The following is a 16,419-nucleotide window of genomic DNA, read 5'->3' as shown; positions in this document are numbered from 1 at the left end:
CAAAACATTCTCAAGTTCATGTTAGCGTGAGCCGTAAAACCATAAATCCATAACATTTATTTTTGACCTGGGCTATATGGTTTCTTCCCTACAGCAACTGTTTTACTACCAACTGTAATTCTACAAGATGTAATTTTAATTTTAATTTTAATTTCTCATTGAAAAGAAAAGCAATAATCGGGTACTTTTTTTTTGTCCCGAGTCAAAAATAGATACCAAAGCTGAAGGATTAATTAATATTCAAGAATAACCTCTTCCTTGAATAGGACCAGCTCAGATCTAGCAGTGTTTGGAGAGACAAATGGTTAACACTTGGAGTATAAAGACCCATCTTCAGTTTCTGTTTTTGTTTCAGAATTCTAGCATCCACAGTTCTTTGTGCTTTCAGTATTTCTTGAAACCTGGCTGTAATAATTTGAGCATGCAGCATTTAACGAAATAACTCCAATAACCATTATTCCCTCTCACCCAGTCCCTTGCCAATCCCATTTCTCCAGGCAGGGTAACTTTGTTGTTTGACTCCTTTTACCTTCTGTTTCTCTTCATTACCACCTCTGCGCCACTGCCCCCACTACCAAACATTGATAGGTGTGTCACGTGGTCCAAATCTCATCCCATCCCTTGTACGAGACTCTACCCACTAGCAGATGTGCCCTTTAATTGCTCACCTAAAAGTTGTGATAGACAAAATTTAATTATTTTTATAGATCACTTTTTTCATCAGCAAGTGACATGGATTGCTGTTCACTGGGCATGGTCAAAAATGGCAGCGTGGTGGCTCAGTGGTTAGCACTGCTGTCTCAGCACCAGGGACCTGGGTTCGATTCCACCCTTTAGTGACTGTCTGTGTGGAGTTTGCACGTTCTCCCTGTGTCTGCGTGGGTTTCCTCCCACAGTCCAAAGATGTGCACGCTGGGTGGATTGGCCATACTAAATTGCCTGTAGTGTTCAGGGATGTGTAGAGTAGATGGATTATTGGGAGATGGGTCTGGGTGGGATACTGGGAGGGTTGGCGGGGCCTTGTTGGGCCGAAGGGCCTGCTTCCACACTGTGGGGATTCTATGATTCTCAAAATTCACACTACACCAAGTGACACCTGAAGAAGGAGTGAGACTCTGAAAGCTTGTGTCTCCAAATATACCTATAACCTGGTGTTGTATGATTTTTTTTTTTGTTTTTTTTTTTTTTTGTTTTGACCTTGTCCACCCCAGTCTGACACCAGCACCTCCACATCTTCACTGGGCGTGGTAGTTTTCCATAAGAACAAGGCAAGAATTACAACTCTGGCTGTGGGAGCTGGACCTCCTCAACACTCAACACTTGCGTGAAATTGACATCTCTGGGACTGTAATAGAACCAGTAGGCCCCTCTGGAAACTGTATGCAGGAATTTCTATCATTAAATTATTTATTTTACATGTATGTTCATAGTTTTTAGGTGTTTGTTTCTTTTTGAGCATATTCTGAAATGAGGGCGGCAGTTCGGATCCTTTTTTGTAGTGGAACTGTGGAGAGGGACAAATTCAGTAGCATGTTTGATATTGCAATATGTAGCTTGGGGTATTTAGGCAGATTTTTTATTAACCATTCTGACTGAGTCACAGATTAAGTCTGAAATCAAGCTAAACAGAAGTATACGTATGAAATTATATTTTAAATATGACGCTGGTGTTCCTACACAATGTAAGAATGTAGCCCCTTATAAAATAAGAGTAAGAACTGCCGATGCTGGAGTCAGAGATAAGTGTGGAGCTGGAGGAACACAGCAGGCCAGGCAGCATCAGAGGAGCAGGAAAGTTGATGTTTCGGGTCAGGACCCTTCTTCAGAAGTGGGGGAGGGGGAAGGGAGCTCAGAAATAAAAAGAGGGGTGGGGCTGGGGAAGGTATGTGGGATGGTGATAGGTGCGTACAGGTTGGCAGTGGTGGGGATTGGTCAGTGGGATGGATGGGGCCGATGGGTGGAAGAGAAGATGGACAGGTTATGTCAGGTCAAGGAGGTGGGGATGGGAGGGAGGGTTGGTCATGGGATGATGCCGGGGTGGGGAGATTTTGAAACTGGTAAAGTCCACATTGAGACCATTGGGTTGTAGGCTGCAAAGGCGGAATATGAGGTATTGCTCCTCCAGTTTCCGGGTGGTGTCATTGTGACACTGGAGGTGGCCCAGGATGGACCGTCACCCAGGGAGTGGGAGGGGGGTGGAGTTGAAATAGTTCACGACGGGAAGGTGTTGTTGTTTGTCATGAACAGAGCGCAGGCGGTCTCTGAGCCTCCGCTCGGTTTCACCGAGGCCACATCGGGAACAGTGGATGCAGTAGGCCACATTGGTGTAGAGTTGTCGTTTGTCATGAACACAGTGCAGGCACTCTATAAAGCGGTCTCTGAGCTTCCGCTTGGTCAATGGTCTACTGCATCTGCTGCTCCCGATGTGGCCGCCTCTACATCGGTGAGACCAGTGGAGCGGCAATCAGATGCACTTAGGCGCATGAGGGTGGCAGAAAGCATCGTAGTAGTTTAGAGATGTGGTGACACCAAGGTGCAGGCAGGTAGATGGGTGTCTGCTAGAAGGGGCAGGCAGCCAGTGCAGGAATCCCCTGTGGTCGTTCCTGCCTCTAGCAAGTATACAATTTTGGATACTGCTGGGGGCGATGACCTATCAGGGGATTGCAGCAGCAGCCAGACTGGTGGCACCAAAGCTGGCTCTCTTCTTAAGGCAAGGACAAAGAGCACTAGAGCGATAGTTATAGGGGACTCTAGCGGTGCAGATAGGCGCTTCTGTGGAAGTAAGAGACTCCAGGATGGTATGTTGCCTCCCTGGTGCTAGGGTGCAAGATGTCTCTGAATAGGCAGAAAGCATTCTGAAAGGAGAGGGTGAACAACCGGAGGTCATGGTACATACTGATATTAACGATATAGGTAGGCTGGGTGATGAGGTCCTGTAGCACAGTTCAGAGAGTTAGGTAGAGAGTTAAAGAGCAGGACCTCCCAAGGTTGTAATCTCTGATTACTCCCTGTGCCATGTGCCAGTGAGGCTAGAAATAGGAAGCTAGTACAGCTCAACACATGGCTAAACAGATGATGTAGGAGGGAGGGTTCCAGATATCTGGACCATTGAGATCTCTTCCGAGCCAGGTGTGACCTGTACAAGAAGGACGGGTTGCATTTAAACTAGAGGGGCACAAATATTCTGGCTGTGAGGTTTGCTGGTGTCACTTGGGAGGAGTTGAACTAACTTGGCAGGGGAATGGGAGCCAAAACACAGATGAATTGACTGAAGGAAAACTAGAGAATAGGGCTGGTAAGACTCCGGAAGAGCAGGCAGGCTGTGGTTGCTGATTTAAAAACTGGTCTGGTGGACTGAAGTGCACCTGTTTCAATGCAAGAAGTGTAATAGGAAAGGCAGATGAACTTAAAGCTTGGGTTAGTACTTGGAAATATGATGTTGCTATTATAAGAGACTTGGTTTAAGGCAGGGACAGGATTAGCAGCTTAACATTCCAGGGTACAGATGTTTCAGATGGGATTGAGGGGGATGTATAAGGAGTGGGGGAGTTGCACTGCTTGTTAAGGAGCATAGCACAGTTGCACTGCGGGAGGACGCCTCGGATGGCTCATGTAGTGAGTCAGTATGGGTAGAGCTCAGGAACAGGAAGGGTGCAATCACAATGTTTACAGTTTACTATAGGCCTCCCAACAGCCAGCGGGAGATGGAAGAACAGATATTTAGGCAGATTTTGGCAAAATGTAAAAGTAATAGGGTTGTTGTCGTGGGTGATTTTAACTTCCCATATATTGACTGGGACTCTGCTTGGGGGGCAGAATTTGTAAGAAGCATTTAGGAGGGCTTCTTGAAACTGTGTAGACAGTCCAACTAGGGAAGGGGCCGTACTGGACCTAGTATTGGGAATGAGCCTGGCTAGGTGGTCGACATCTCAGTAGGGGAGCAGCTCGGGAACAGTGATCACAATTCAGCAAGCTTTAAGGTACTGATGGATAAAGATAGGTGTAGATGTCAGGTGAAGGTGACTAATTCAACAATATTAGGCAGGAACTGAAGAATGTAGATTAGAGGCAGATTTTGATTTGCCCTCAAACATCTGGTATGTGGGATGCTTTCAAATGTAAGTTGATGCGAATTCAGGATTGGCGCGTTCCTGTAAGGATGAAGGATAAGTATGGCAAGTTTAGGGAACCTTGGATAATGAGAGATATTGTGAGCCTAATCAAAAAGGAAGCATTTGTCAAGGTTAGGAGACTGGGAGCACACAAAGCAAGGGTGGAATACAAGGAAAGTAGAAAGAAACTAAAGCAAGGAGTCAGGAGGGCTAAAAGGGGTCATGAAAAGTCATTGGCCAACAGGACTAAAGAAAAATCCCAAGGCTTTTTTATACATGTATAAAGAGCGAAAGGGTTGGCCCACTCGAGGACAGGGAAGGGAATTTGTGTGGCGCCAGAGGAAATGGGTGAAGTATTAAATGAGTACTTTGCGTCAGTATTCACCATAGAGAAGGACTTGGTGGATGATGGGTCTGGGGAAGGGTGTGTGGATAGTTTGGGTCATTTTGAGATCAAAAGGGAGGAGGTATTGGGGATCTTGAAAAACATGAAGGTAGATAAGTCCCCAGGGCCTGATGGGATATACCCCAGAATACGAAGAGAGGCAAGGGAGGAAATTGCTGGGGCCTTGAGAGAAATCTTTGTATTCTCACTGGCTACAGGGGAAGTTGCTCCTTTGTTTGAGAAGGATGGCAAGGATAATCCATCTAATTACAGGCCAGTGAGCCTTATGTCAGTGTTAGGGATATTATTGGAGAGGAATCTTTGAGACGGGATTTACTCCCACTTGGAAATAAGTGGGCATGTTAGTGAGCGGTAACATGGTTTTGTGAAGGGTCTCACTAACTTAGTTGAGTTTTTTGAGGAAGTGATGAAGATGATCGATGAGGGTAGGGCAGTAGATGTTGGCTGCATGGACTTCAGTAAGGCCTTTGTCAAGGTCCCTCATGGCAGGCTGATACAGAAGGTAAAGTCGCACGGGGTCAGAGGTGAGCTCGCAAGATAGATAAATAGCTGGCTCGGTCATACAAAACAGAGGGTAGCAGTGGAAGGATGGGTTTCTGAATGGAGGGCTGTGACTAGTGGTGTTCCTCCGGGATCAGGGTTGGGACATTTTGTTATATATTACATATAACAATGATTGGGAGGAGAATGTAACTGGTCTGATTAGTAAGTTTGCCGATGACACACAGGAATTGTGATAGCGATAAGGACTGTCAAAAGATACTGCAGGATATAGATCGGTTGGTTACTTGCACAGAGAGATGGCAGTCAGAGTTTAATCTAGAAAAATGTGAAGTGATGCATTTCAGAAGGTCTAATCCAGATGGAAAATATACAGTAAATGGCAGAACCCTTAAGAGTACTGATAGGCAGAGGGATCTGCGTGTACAGGTACGCAGGTCACTGAAAGTGGCAACGCAGGTGGAGAAGGTAGTCAACAAGGCATATGGCATGCTTGTCTTTATTGGCCGGGGCATTGAGTTTAAAAATTGGCAGGTAATGTTGCAGCTTTATAGAACCTTAGTTAGGCTGCATTTGGAATATTGTGTTCAATTGTGATCACCACACTAACAAAAGGATGTGGTGGTTTTGGAGAGTGTGTACAGAAGATTTACCAGGATGTTGCCTGGTATGGAGGGCATTAGCTATGAGTAGAGGTTGGAGAAACTTGGGTTGTTCTCACTGGAACGATGAAGGTTGAGGGGGGACCTGATAGAGGTCTACAAGATTGTGAAGAGCATGGACCGACTGGACAGTCAGAAGCTTTTTCCCTGTGTGAAAGAGTCAGTTACTGGGGACATAGGTTTAAGGTGCAAGGGGCAAGGTTTAAAGGTGATGTACAAGGCAAGTTTTTACATAGTGGTGGGTCCCTGAACTTGCTACCGGGGGAGGTAGTGGAAGCAGATACTATAGTGACTTTTAAAGGGTGTCTTAACAAATGCACGAATGGGATGGGAATAGGGGGATATGGTCCCCAGAACAGTAGGGGGTTTTAGTTGTGACTAGCAGCATGTCAGTACAGGCTTGGAGGGCTGAAGGGGCTGTTCCTGTGCTGTAATTTTCTTTGTTCTTTTGTTCTTTGTTCTAAGTAGTCCGTAGTGACTAGGGATGTGCAGGCTAGGTGGTTAGCCATGGTAAATACAGGATTGGGGGTTGGGGGAGGTGGGGTTGGATCTGGGTGGGATGCCCTTCGGAGAGTTGGTACAAACTCAATGGGCTGACTAGCCAATTTCTGCACTGTAGGGTTTATGATTCTGGAATGACCTCCTTCATCTTAGCACACTCTCAATGTCCGAGGTTTCATTCTAGTTGTTCTTGCTTAATTTTTTCCCCATTTACTAGAATTGCCATTTTTGTTTTGTACAGATGTTAGTTCAATGTCAGTTGGTTCCATTTTTAATTTATATTTTTTGTAGCCTGGTTATGTCGACTGTTGATCACTAAGTAGCTTTCCCTGCAGGGGAATTGGACCCCTCACTACTGGGTAACTTTGAGGCTTCTGCTTTACCTGAAATAATGCCTATTACTTTCTCTGTTGATTTAAAATAAAAATTACCTCTTTTAAAAGCTGATAGCTAGAGATTTGGCCTCCATTTAGGCCTACGGTTATCATACTCCATGTTAAGTGATTGATTTGTTGTGAGCAAAAGCTTTTTAGACTTCCCACTGGAGACCAAAATAACCAATAACTACAAATGGGTATAAAGCTTCAAAGATTTGAGTTTAAAGATCTTGAATGTTGTCTTGACTTTCACTGCCTCTCAATCCTCCTCTCTTTTTTTTCTTTCTTTCTCCTTTTCACTCCTTTTTAATGGAGTTAGGTGAATAGGTAGAATCATTCTTTACCAAAGATCTTGTTAAAATTACTGTTGGAATTTATGGTTTCATCTTTGGGGAGCTTTTAATAATAAAATTGTTCATGTTATTGGGATATAGTTTGCATCTGTCTTATGGGTAACACTCTGTAGTCCTGACCTCAATCATATTGCAGTTAAGTAGGTTGTTTTGCAATGCAGAATGACTGCAACAGTGCAGGTTCAGTTTACTGGCTGAGGTCATCATAAAGACGACAGCACCTCAACTTTGCCCATTAGCTGAGGTGTGGTGACCCTCTGGTTTAAACATGCCACCAGTTGTTTCTATGAGATCAACTTGTGGACCTCTGGGATGAAGATAACTTTCGCTTTCACTTCTGTTCAGTGGAGCCAGCCACTGTAGAGATTTTGAGAAATGTGTCCAGCAACTGATCTAATTTCATATTCCTTCTCTTAAGAGCAGGGATTTTCATCAAACATAACCCACAATCTTTGGCAAATTATGTAGCAGTGTTTTCAAGTACAATATTTGTTTTGACAGCTATTTGTTTTTATTTAGCCAGTTGATATTTGAGAATCCTCTGCCACAAGCTATATACCATCCTGAGTTTGACGTGGAATTACATTATTGTTTCTTTGCTGTGTCACAATCCTGTAGCTGCCTCCCTAACAATACTGCGGGTATGCAGGCATCACATAGATTGTAATAATTCAAGGAGATGGTCCACTTGTGTCTTCTCAAAGGCATTTGGGATTGGGGAACAAATGCTGACGTTGCCATTAACACACTAATCATGAATGAGTAGAAATTGTTTGCCGAAAGTTATGAAACTTGAGTTTCCAGTAAGCTTGACTTTTGAACTGCTGTTTGCCAGTTATCCTCCTTTTAGAAGATTGCACCCAGTAATTTTTTATATTTTAATGTCATACCAGCAACTGTCTCCTTCAGGAATCTGAGAAAATAACTCTTGTCATGGACTGTTTTAATCTGCATCTACTGAATCTGATCAGTCAGCATTGTGAAACCTTTAATATAAACATTATTTCGCTTAAGAGCCATTAGTGCTGTATAGAATTGTACCAACAACTCATCGTGCCTTCACTTAATTGCATACCTCACTATGAATGACACTTTGCATAAAATTAATACATTTACATAAATAGATAATTACACTTTACAGATTTTAGATTTTAGATTTTATCCTTTCAAAAACAAGGACTAGTCTGAGCCATTCAGCCCACATTATGTCAATTGCAGAAAATAGTTAAGGCTTAATTTCTGTTATGATCTCACAGGACGGCAAGTCAGATTCCAGACTTAAATTAGTTTGATAAATCATTGTGGTTTTTTTGGTTTCGACAAGGTGGTCTTTCATTAAAGCACGCACACATCAAGCTGCAGATTCGTTTTTAATGAAAGCTTATTATTCAAAAGGAATGAAGATGAAATAGAATGAACAAAACTGTTCAGAACATATATGTTCAAAAAAAAACTGCAGATGTTGGAAACCTGAAACAAAAATGGAACTTGCTGGAGAAACTTGGTAGGTCTGGCAGCTTTCTGTGGCGAGAAAGCAGAAAACATTTCGGGTCCAGTGACCCTTCTTCAGAACTGATTGTGATGAGGAGAAGGTTTTTTTATGTTGAAGATGGGGAGGTGGGAGGAGTAAACAATAGGTGGAGATGAAGCCCACAGCAAAAGAATAGTTGAACAAAAGAATGGATAATGGTCAGCATGAGAGAATCAGTAGCTGCTAATGGGCACCATTAGTAGCTGTTAGTAGGATGGTAATGGCATCGGCCCATGTGATGCCTGATGTGTGGAGCTTGGGGGAAGGACATGAAGAAGGTGCTCGGGGCCCTAAAATTATTGAACTGGATATTGAGTCCTGAAGTTTGCAGGGTCCCTAAGCAAAAAATGAGATGCTGTGCTTCGAGCTTGCGCTGAGCTTTGCTGGAGCACTGCAGCAAGCCCAAGACAGATGTTAGCCAGGGAGCAAGGTGACGTATTGAAGACAATAGACGAATGGACAGATTTTGAAATGCTTGGTAAAGTACAATCTCATTAATAACAATAACTTGCCTTCACAATTCTCTCATCAAAATGAATTCCATTCTGTTTCACATACAGGGTATATCAGCCTTAATTTAACTGTTGCCTTTATGCCTCCCCACCAAGAGTCTAACCTCTTCCTGAAGCTATTGAACCCAAGCCCAAAGAGATCAATTCCAGAATCTCCTGTCTGAAAGCCTAACGTACTCCACTGTTTACTTTGTTAGCTTGTAAACTCTCCTAATGTAAACAAATTCCCCCTGGCCTCCCCTAACACACTTTCTGACTGTTGATTTGAAAAATGCCATGGCTACAAAAGTACCTACAAGTTAACCATTTCATTACTTAGACATATAGAAGATCCATATGTCATTAGTTCAAAATTCAAATATCTAAAATCCAAAGTAAATGATATGAAGAGATCTTTTTAAATACACATCTTGCATCACAACTTGCTTAAATAGCATTGATTCCACTTTGGGTTGTGACTGCATTCATGAATTCTTTGAATGTGATCGTACCAATTATGGCCAGATTTAATGGCTGGCACAAGTTTCCCATTTGCCTTTTTTGTATCTATAGTTCAGTTTCTGAATTAAAGGTTGGCTATATTTTTTCACGACTTGCATATTGCCCAGCATAAACTGGTATGTGTTAAGCTACTTTACATGAAGCAGTTGCTGATATCCTGAGTTGCTTCCTGATTTTAATGAAGCTTGAATTGAAGTGTTAAATATTAAGGTTGTTATTTTAAACCACTAACCATAAATTATGGCTGTTGCTGCCACTTTCTCCATTTTTTTTGGAACGTAGTGACAGAAGTATAAGTATAAGTATTCAGTATGAATAATACTTGTAATGTGGATTTGAAATTTAAAAGTGAATTGTAAAAATTCAACTAACAGTTTATCAAAAAGAGGAAAGTTAGAAAAAATTTTGGAAGCATAGCAGACAACACGCATTTTAATTCGATATGAAATGTGTTTTTTAAAAAAAAAACTTACTGGCATTGCTTATGTGCTGTATTTATTTTTCAGCCCATTATTTGTGACGTGGAAGATTGGCCGCGATAAACGGTTGCGAGGGTGCATAGGTACATTTTCTGCCATGAACCTACATTCAGGACTCAGGGAGTACACTCTTACCAGGTGAGTTGAGTTGAGGCTTTATTTTCTTATATTTCAGCACTTGTATTATTGTCACTTGTTTGCCAGCAATTTTTAAAAGTTTACACATTGGTACATTTGTTTAAAATTTGGCCATTAAATGGGTAACTAGTTCAATAGGTCATCTAGATAATGCATAAGATAATACAAATTTAATTAAATTATCCTAGTTTATAGTCCGGCAGCACACGTCACTGCTGCGTTTTGAGCAAACAAAATACTTGGTAAACATGAAGAAACTTGAGTTTTTAATGAAGTTTCTTGCATGTTCTCAGTACGTGATGTGCTGACTTTTTGTTCCATGCAGTTCACTTGTAGCCCAATGTAGTAAGGTATAGTCCTGAGTTGCTAGTCATTTGTTTGTAGTTTGAAAATTGTAGCATACTTAGTCTACTTTGAGCCATTTCTTTTTAAAATTTATATAACATTAATTTTATTTTTTAGAAGAGATCACTATCTATATAGATTTATCTAAACTTTTCTGCTTAGGGAAGGAAAATAATTGACAGTTTTCCTCAAATTACTAGGAGCTGAGCCAGTTCATTCCTTGCTGCTACACTTAGTAGCAAAGTGCAAGCAAAGCTTCCAAGGATTTGTCAATGGTTCATCTTAAGATCTTGAGTCCAAAACACGAAGAAGACCGTTTGGCTCACTAACTGTTGGGTTTGTGCATATTTTTAATCTCTGCTGATCAGTTACTTAATGAGCGTTCTGCTGTTTTCCCCTACTTCCCTCAAATACAGGAAATCAGTAGTATTAACATCTCTAACACCAGGCATTCTTCACAACAAATGGTGATCTAGCTCATTGTTAAAATGTGTCAGTTGACCACAAATCAACACCAGGAGTCTGTCCCTTTTTACATATGTGGTTAAGTGTTGCTGTCTAGGAATGTAAAGAAAGCAAAATGGCATAATTAGTATTTTTAGTGCATTAAATACTATAATGGAAAATTATTTGGTCAATCTGAGGTAAACTAATTGACAGAACAGGATTTATATTGATTTATAAAATGTCCTTACTGTCCAATTAACAAATGTAAATAATTACTCTAAATATTCAGCAAATCCCAAAGTAATTGTTTTCATTCCAAGGGCCTAGGTATACACTGAATTTTTCATATTTATTTTGTGGGATGTGGGTGTCACTGGCTGGCCAGCAATTAATGCCCATCCCAAGTTGCCCTTGAGACGGTAGTGGTGAGATGACTTCTTGAACCACTGCAGTCCACCAGTTGTGGGTTGACCCACAATGCCATTAGGGAGGGGAATCCACGACTTTAAGCCAGCGACAGTGAGAAACAGCGATTATATTTCCAAGTCAGGATGGTGAGTGGCTTGGAGAGGAACTTTAAAAGTAGTGGTGTTCCCAGGTACCTGCTGTCATCATCCTCAAAAATGGAGGTGGTCATGGGTTTGGAAAATGCTGTCTTAGGGATCTTTGAATTTCTGCAGTGCATCTTGTAGACAGTACATACAGCTGCTACTGAACATTAGTGGTGGAGGGAGTGGATATAGTGCCAGTCAAGTGGGCTGCTTTGTCCTGGATGTTGTCAAGATTCTCGAATGTTGTTGGGGCTGTACTCATCCAGGCAAATGTGGACTATTCCATCACACTCCTGAATTGTGCCTTGTAGATGGTGGACAGGCTTTGGGGAGACAGGTGTGTTACTTGCCACAGTATTCCTAGCCTCTGACTTGCTCTTGTAGCCACTGTGTTATTATGGTGAGTCCAGTTCAGTTTCTAGTTGATTCAGTGATGGCAACATCATTGAATGTCAAGGGGTGGCGGTTAGATTGTGTTTTATTGGTGATGGTCATAGCTTGGCATTTGTGTGGCATGCATATTACTTGCCAGTCCAAGTCTGGATATTATACAGATCTTGTTGCATTTGAATATGGACTGCTTCAGTATCTGAGGAGTCACAAATGGTGCTGAACATTATGCAATCATCGGTGAACATCTCCACTTCTGATGTTATGATAGAGGGAAGGTCATTGAAGCACCTGAAGATGGTTGGGACTAGGACACTACCATAAGGAACTCCTGCAGAGATATCCTGGACCTAGATGACTGACCTCCAACAAGCACAGTCGTGTTTCTAGGTGTCAAGTATGACTCCAACCACCAGAGAATTGCCCCTGATACTCATTGCCAGTTTTGCCAGGGCTCCTTGATGCCACACTTCGTCGAATGCAGCTATCACTCTCACCTCACTTCTGGAATTCAGCTCTTTTGTCCGTGTTTGAACAAAGGCTTTAATGAGGTCAGGAACTGAGTGGCCCTGGTGGAACCCAAACTGGGCATCAATTAGCAGGTTCTTGCTGAGTAGGTGCTGCTTAATAGTACAGTTGATTACACCTTCCATCACTTCTCTCATGATTGAGAGTAGACTGATGTGGGTTGGCATGCAATTAGTCCTGTTTGGTGGCTTCACCAGGTTGATATCTTATTTTCAGGTATGGCTGGTGCTGCTCCTGGCATGGCCTCCTGTCCTCAATTGAACCATGTTTGATCCCCTGGCTTGCTGGTAATGGTTGCATTGGAGATGTTCCAGGCCATGAGATTACAGATTGTGTTGGAGTACAATTCTGCTCTTGCCCCACAGCACTTCATGGCTGCCTGGTCTTGAGATGCTTTGAAGCCTGTCCCGTTCAGCACAGTGATAGTGTTACAAAACACAGTGGAGGTTATTCTCAATGTGAAGGCAGGGCTTCATCTCCATAAGGACTGTGTGGTGGTCACTCATATTGCTACCATCATGGATAGATGCATCTGCAGCTGGCAAATAAACCATTCCTACTCATGTACCCATCCAGATGCCTTTGAAATGTTTTAATTATACCCACCTCTGACAGTTTGTTCAATACACATGCCACCCTCTGTGTGGAAAAAAATTATCCCTCAGGTGCTTGTTAAATCTTTTCCCCTATCACCTTAAAACTATGCCTTCTAGTTTTGGACTCCCCCAGCACTAGGAAAAAGACCTTGGCTATTCACCCTAACAATTCTCCTCCAATTTTATAAACCTCTTTAAGGTCACCCCTCAGCATCCAACGCTCTGGGGAAAAATGCCCCAGCCTGTTCAGCCTTTCCCTATAACTCAAACCATCCAGTCTTGGCAACATCCTTGTGAATTTTTCTTGAATCCTCTCCAGTTTAATAATAAATTTCCTACAGAAGAGCAACCAGAATTGTACTTGGCATTCTAAAATGGCCTCACTAACGTGCTGTACAACTGCAATATGATGTCCCAACTCCTATACTCAAATGTGCTGACCAGTGAAGGCAGATTGGTAACGATGAGACATGTTTGTTTTTCCCTCTTGTTGGTTCCCTCACCCACCTGGTACAGATCCAGTTTAACAGCTATGTCCTTTAGAGCCCGACCAGCTCGATCAATAATGCTGCTGCTGAGCCACTCTTTGTGGTGGATGTTGAAATCCTCCACCCAGAGTATGTTTTGTACCCTTGCCATTTTAGTGCTTCCTCCAAGTGTTATGCAACATGGTGGAGTACCGATTCATCAGCTGAGGGAAGACGGTATATGGTAATAAGCGTGATGTTTCTTTGTTTTTCACCTGGGCCACAAGACATATTGGGGTCCGGAGTCAATATCGAGGACTCCTAGGATGACTCCCTCTTGACTATATGCCACTGTTCTGCCACCTCTGCTGGGTCCGCCCTGCCGATGGGACAGGACATATACAGGGATAGTGATGGTGGAGTCTGGGATGTTGTCTGTAAGGTATAGTTCTGTGAATATGACTGTCAGGCTGTTGCTTCACTAGTCTGAGACACCTCTCCCAAATTTGGCATGAGTCTCCAGATGTTAGTAAAGAAGACTTTGTGGGGTTGACAGGACTGTCTCTGCCATTGTCTTTTCCAGTGCTTGGGTTGATGCTAGGTGATCCATCTGGTTTTTTGTTTTGAGACTTTGTAGCGATTGGTACAACTGGCTTGCTATGCCAGTTGAGGGGAATAGAAAGTCAACCACATTGCCGTGGGTCTGGAGTCGCATGTAGGTCAGACCGGGTGAGGATGGCAGACTTCCTTCCCCAAAGGACATTAGTGAAGAAGATGGGTTTTATTGACAGTAGGCAATGGGTTTCAGGGTCATCAGTAGATTCTTTAACTCCAGATTTTTAAAAAAAATTGAATTCAAATTCTACCATCTGCTGTAGCAGGATTCAAACCCAGGTCCCCAGGACATTAGATGAGTTTTTGACCAGTAGTCTAGTGATAATACCACTAGGCTATCTCCACCCCCCTCTCCCCCCAACCCCCTGAAAAAAAAACTTTGGAAGGGGCTAGTGAAGAGAGGTTTAACCTTATTGCTACCACTTTTCCAAGTCCTTTTTTTCTCCCCAGAAGGATATTCGATGACACTGACCACACTGTTCCTGAGTATAACTTAGCATGGGTCTGCTAGCAGACCTAGTCAAGTGGCTGAATTTTTAAAAATTGAAGATGAGCCTTTGCAAAAAAAAAAACTAGAATTATGCTATTTCTTTAAAGCCACCTTAAATTGTAACTTTTGTTAAAACAGTTTTTGTTTTGTATTTCTACCAGAGTCTACAGATGTCCTGTCTATTGTTGAGTTGGAAATAATTAGGTAGCTTGTGACTGGGCATCCAATTGTGACCCAAGTATAAACATGGCTGTGCGTTGTGTCCTGTTTTCCCACTCTCTCTTTCTCTTTTTAGTTTGGCCATTTACAAATATACCAATGGAGCATGTTAACTTGAAAGACCTTGAGCTTTATAAAACTACCAGAAAAATGCATGCAGGAATATACACTGAAATAGAGTACTTTAGATTGTAAATAATATTTGTCAAAGGATACTGTGATGCTCTTCAGTAATGTACATCTGTTGTAAATCCCCTCATACTTCCTTGAAGTGACACTTGTTGTCTAGTTTTCTCCATGTTTCTAGTTAGACCACAAGACCATGAGATGTAGGAGAAGTAGGCATTTCAGGCCCATCAGCCTGCCCTGACATTCAGTGAGATCATGGCTGATCTGATAATCCTGAATTCCACTTTTCTACCTTATCCCCATAACCCTTGATTCCCTCACTGATTTAAAATCTGCCTATCTCAACCTTGAATATACTTAATAAACCAGCCTTAGCAGTAAGAATTCCATAGATTCAATGCCCTCAGAAGAAATTCCTCCTTTATCTCTGTTTTAAATGGATAACTGTTTCCTGTAACATTATGCCCTCTGGTCCTAGACTTCCCTACAATGGGAAACAACTGCATCTCTGCATCTACACTGTAGAATCACTTAAGAATCTTGTATGTTTCATTCAGGTTTCTCCTTATTCTTCTATTGTTTTTAAAAAAGGGAGACAATCAGAAGTAAATGTAATTCACATATTTGTAGCAACTGTTCAAAGGTGGATAATCTTTTATAATGAAGCATTTGTTTAAAAAAATGCCTCTGATGTTATCATCCACTAAGTATATTTCTGTCTTAGGTTTGCAGAGACCAAATTCAAACTATGTTGCCTCTGTTTGACCTTCTGCACTCTGGAGATTGCATTGTTGGTGGCCTGGTTATATCTGGAGGCTTTTTATCTTCGAATATTCAAACTACCATATTTAGAATATAACAAAGAACTGCAGGTGCTGGAAATATAAGCGAAAACTGTAATTGCTGGAGAAACTCAGCAGGTCTGACAACCTTTGTGCAAAGAAAGCAGAGTTAAGATAGTGTCCAGTGACCTCCCTTCAGACGATATTTAGAATGCTAGTCAAATGGCATTAGAAATGAAATTAGGCCAGGAGATTATTATTGTGGCATCTTGCTCATGGCCTACTATGTATTTTGGAGCATTTTTAAAAAAAATTGCATACAAGTAAAAGAAAATTTGCTTGCATTGTCCAGTTGTTGTTTCATTCGTTCATTTTGCTTTAGTAGAGCAGGATTACATGAACTGGCTACTGGGATATATCTTGCATTGTTTCCATCTATAGCAGATAAAAGACCTTACACGTCAAATTTAGATTATTCTACTACACAAATACCAATAAGTAAGCCCGAAGGCTCCTGATATCTGGTTGAAATTACCTGGCGCAACTATTAGGCATTTTCGGGATCTGCTGGCCAAGGGATACTTGGAGCATAGAGTGGAAAGCGGGATCGAGATCTTTTACAGACTTAACTGTGCAATGTCTTTATTGGTTTAGGAACAGATAATTGAGTGTTTACGTTGTCAGAGTTTGAGTCCTGCAGCTACTCTTGAGCATGCTCTTTGCTGACTCTCTCATGGATGGACTGTTGTGTTCTGTTAGAGGGATTTCAGCTAATGTCATTGAACTA

At 42.0% G+C, this 16,419-nt stretch overlaps 2 protein-coding genes across 8 annotated transcripts in view; one reads left to right on the top strand and one right to left on the bottom strand.

Moving 5' to 3' along the window:
• The window catches only part of LOC109931670 (transmembrane protein 164), a 228,283-nt gene that overhangs the window by 66,730 nt on the left and 145,134 nt on the right, over positions 1-16,419 (bottom strand). The gene's annotated exons all lie outside the window — the stretch shown is intronic.
• LOC125480980 (AMMECR1-like protein) overlaps positions 1-16,419 on the top strand; it is a 150,063-nt gene that overhangs the window by 109,111 nt on the left and 24,533 nt on the right. The window contains exon 2 of the mRNA XM_048604898.1: positions 9,963-10,073. Within this exon, the coding sequence (XP_048460855.1) occupies positions 9,963-10,073 (111 nt within the window). The remainder of the gene's footprint in view (positions 1-9,962; positions 10,074-16,419) is intronic.

The sequence above is a fragment of the Rhincodon typus genome, chromosome 14 (assembly GCF_021869965.1).
Source record: "Rhincodon typus isolate 14 chromosome 14, sRhiTyp1.1, whole genome shotgun sequence".
Taxonomy (NCBI): Eukaryota; Metazoa; Chordata; class Chondrichthyes; order Orectolobiformes; family Rhincodontidae; genus Rhincodon; species Rhincodon typus.
Note: the sequence above shows the minus strand (reverse complement) of the source record. Positions and strands in the feature narration are given on the sequence as shown.